The 1,843-nt window shown below is 37.0% G+C and overlaps 1 protein-coding gene across 1 annotated transcript; it reads left to right on the top strand.

The window, feature by feature from the left end:
• Positions 1 to 283: 283 nt before the first annotated feature.
• LOC140860637 (malonyl-coenzyme:anthocyanin 5-O-glucoside-6'''-O-malonyltransferase-like) lies at positions 284 to 1,467 on the top strand. Its single transcript, XM_073263640.1, has 3 exons — positions 284 to 797; positions 933 to 1,034; positions 1,347 to 1,467. Exons 1-3 carry the CDS (start codon positions 284 to 286, stop codon positions 1,385 to 1,387), a joined length of 657 nt encoding a protein of 218 aa, XP_073119741.1. The 3' UTR covers positions 1,388 to 1,467.
• The last annotated feature ends 376 nt before the right edge of the window (positions 1,468 to 1,843 follow it).

The raw sequence follows: 1,843 nt of genomic DNA, 5'->3' as shown, positions 1-1,843 counted from the left end.
CACATATTTAAAATAATAGGAACTTTAGAACTGCTAGCTTAAATTAATTTTCTCATGGGATTGTAACCATTCTCAAATATTATCACTATGCCCAAAAATATGTGAAAAAGTTAATATCTGAAAAATTTACAAAAATAATAATAATAATAAAGACATTGGTGAATTTATAGTAATTTGACCATCAAGTAACTTGTTTCCTTGTTTTCTTTTTTCTTATATTTCCAGGAAGGGGTTTGATGAGGTTTACATTTTCACCGAGAATCCGGAACTTGAACCGTGATTGATGTATATATATTTTTCCAGGAAGGTGTTTGATGAGGTATGTATCTATTTCCACCCAGTGGAGCTTCTGATGTTCTTCGATTTCCCCATCTCCAAGTCTTTTTTCGTTGAATCCATCGTCCCCAAACTCAAGGAATCGTTGCTCCAGACGCTCAAGCATTTCATGCGACTTTCTGGGATTATCGTCCATCCTCTGGATTCCAGCAGGCCCTATTCGAGATTCGTGGTGGGAGACTCTGTGTCGCTTACCATAGCCGAATGCATGAAAGACTTCAATCACCTCACCGGGAACCACCCTCGAGTTGCCGACGAGTTGTACGCCTGTGTTCCGAATCTCCCGCCGGCTACTCATTCGACGGATGCTGTGGTTTTCCCTGTGTTAGCTGTGCAGGTGACACTGTTCCCAGACCATGGAATCTGCCTGGGTTTCTCCAATCACCACGCCATCGGAGACTCCAGCTCGATTGTTCCTTTCATGAAAGCCTGGGCTTCGGTCAACAAATTCGGAATTGAGGGTTTGGCCTTTGTTTTGATTTGTTTAGTATCATTTTGTTTCTTGAGTTTAGGTACCAGCCTATTCATTCTTTTATGTCGTTACCTTTTTCTTTATACTTATTATTATGCTAACTTTGCTAATTGCTATCTTGCAGCTCCTCTTGTCATCCTGGAAAAGATCTATGCTACCAGGGATCTCTGGTATTCTAGCAGGTTCCTTGTACCTCTCAAATGTGTTCCATACACGTATAATGAAGGTAGTGCATAATTTATGCTTGCATTTTATGGCTACTTCGAGATTACATTTTCCTCAATAAAATTTGGCATCCTTGTTCCGTGAAAAATATGTTAAATGGGCCTTCCAAATGCTAGCATGGTGAAATAGTGATATTGAAACATTGCATAATTATTGACTCGTATAATATATTAATGGTGGTAAGTGGTGGTTTCAAATTTCAGATATGGTTGATGAAATAATATGTGTAGGTGTTGTCCTGTAAAATACTTTTAGGCCTCGACACCAAGTTAGTATTAATATATTTCGTTTTTTTATCCAACATTTTGGTTAGTGATTGAAGGTGTTGGAATTGGTTGGAAATGCTGTGTGTGATAACAAGAACAGGATAATCTCGAGACACTTGCTGTTGGCCATGAGCCATGAGCCATGAGGAACAATGAGGAGCTCGGGAAATTGCTGCAAGTTGTATATTTGATGTTTGAATGTTCCGATTTGTATTGAATTAGAATTCTAATTTTGAGTGATTTGTAATACTAAAAAATTATATATTAAATTTTATTTTTGAAATTTTAAATTTTGGTTTATTTATAATATTGAAATTTGTATATATTTTTTAATTTTTTTTTGTTTTTTATATGGAAAACAACAACGGATAAAATCCGTTGTCGTAGGGGTCTAAAACTGTTGTAACTGATGGTATTGTTAAAAGCACGCCCCTACGACAATGGATAAAATCCGTTGTCGTTTCTATCAAAGACAACGGATTCGCCCCTAACGATAACGGATAAAATCCGTTGTCGTATATGCACCTACGACAACGGATTTTAT

Source organism: Henckelia pumila, chromosome 4, assembly GCF_033568475.1.
Source record: "Henckelia pumila isolate YLH828 chromosome 4, ASM3356847v2, whole genome shotgun sequence".
In the NCBI taxonomy this organism is placed as follows: domain Eukaryota; kingdom Viridiplantae; phylum Streptophyta; class Magnoliopsida; order Lamiales; family Gesneriaceae; genus Henckelia; species Henckelia pumila.
Note: the sequence above shows the minus strand (reverse complement) of the source record. Positions and strands in the feature narration are given on the sequence as shown.

Coding starts and splice junctions, on each gene's coding strand:
- LOC140860637 (XM_073263640.1), top strand. CDS start 284: ATGTATATATATTTTTCCAGGAAGGTGTTTGATGAGGTATGTATCTAT. Junction 798..932: donor CAACAAATTCGGAATTGAGG/GTTTGGCCTTTG, acceptor GCTATCTTGCAG/CTCCTCTTGTCATCCTGGAA. Junction 1,035..1,346: donor TCCATACACGTATAATGAAG/GTAGTGCATAAT, acceptor CATTTTGGTTAG/TGATTGAAGGTGTTGGAATT.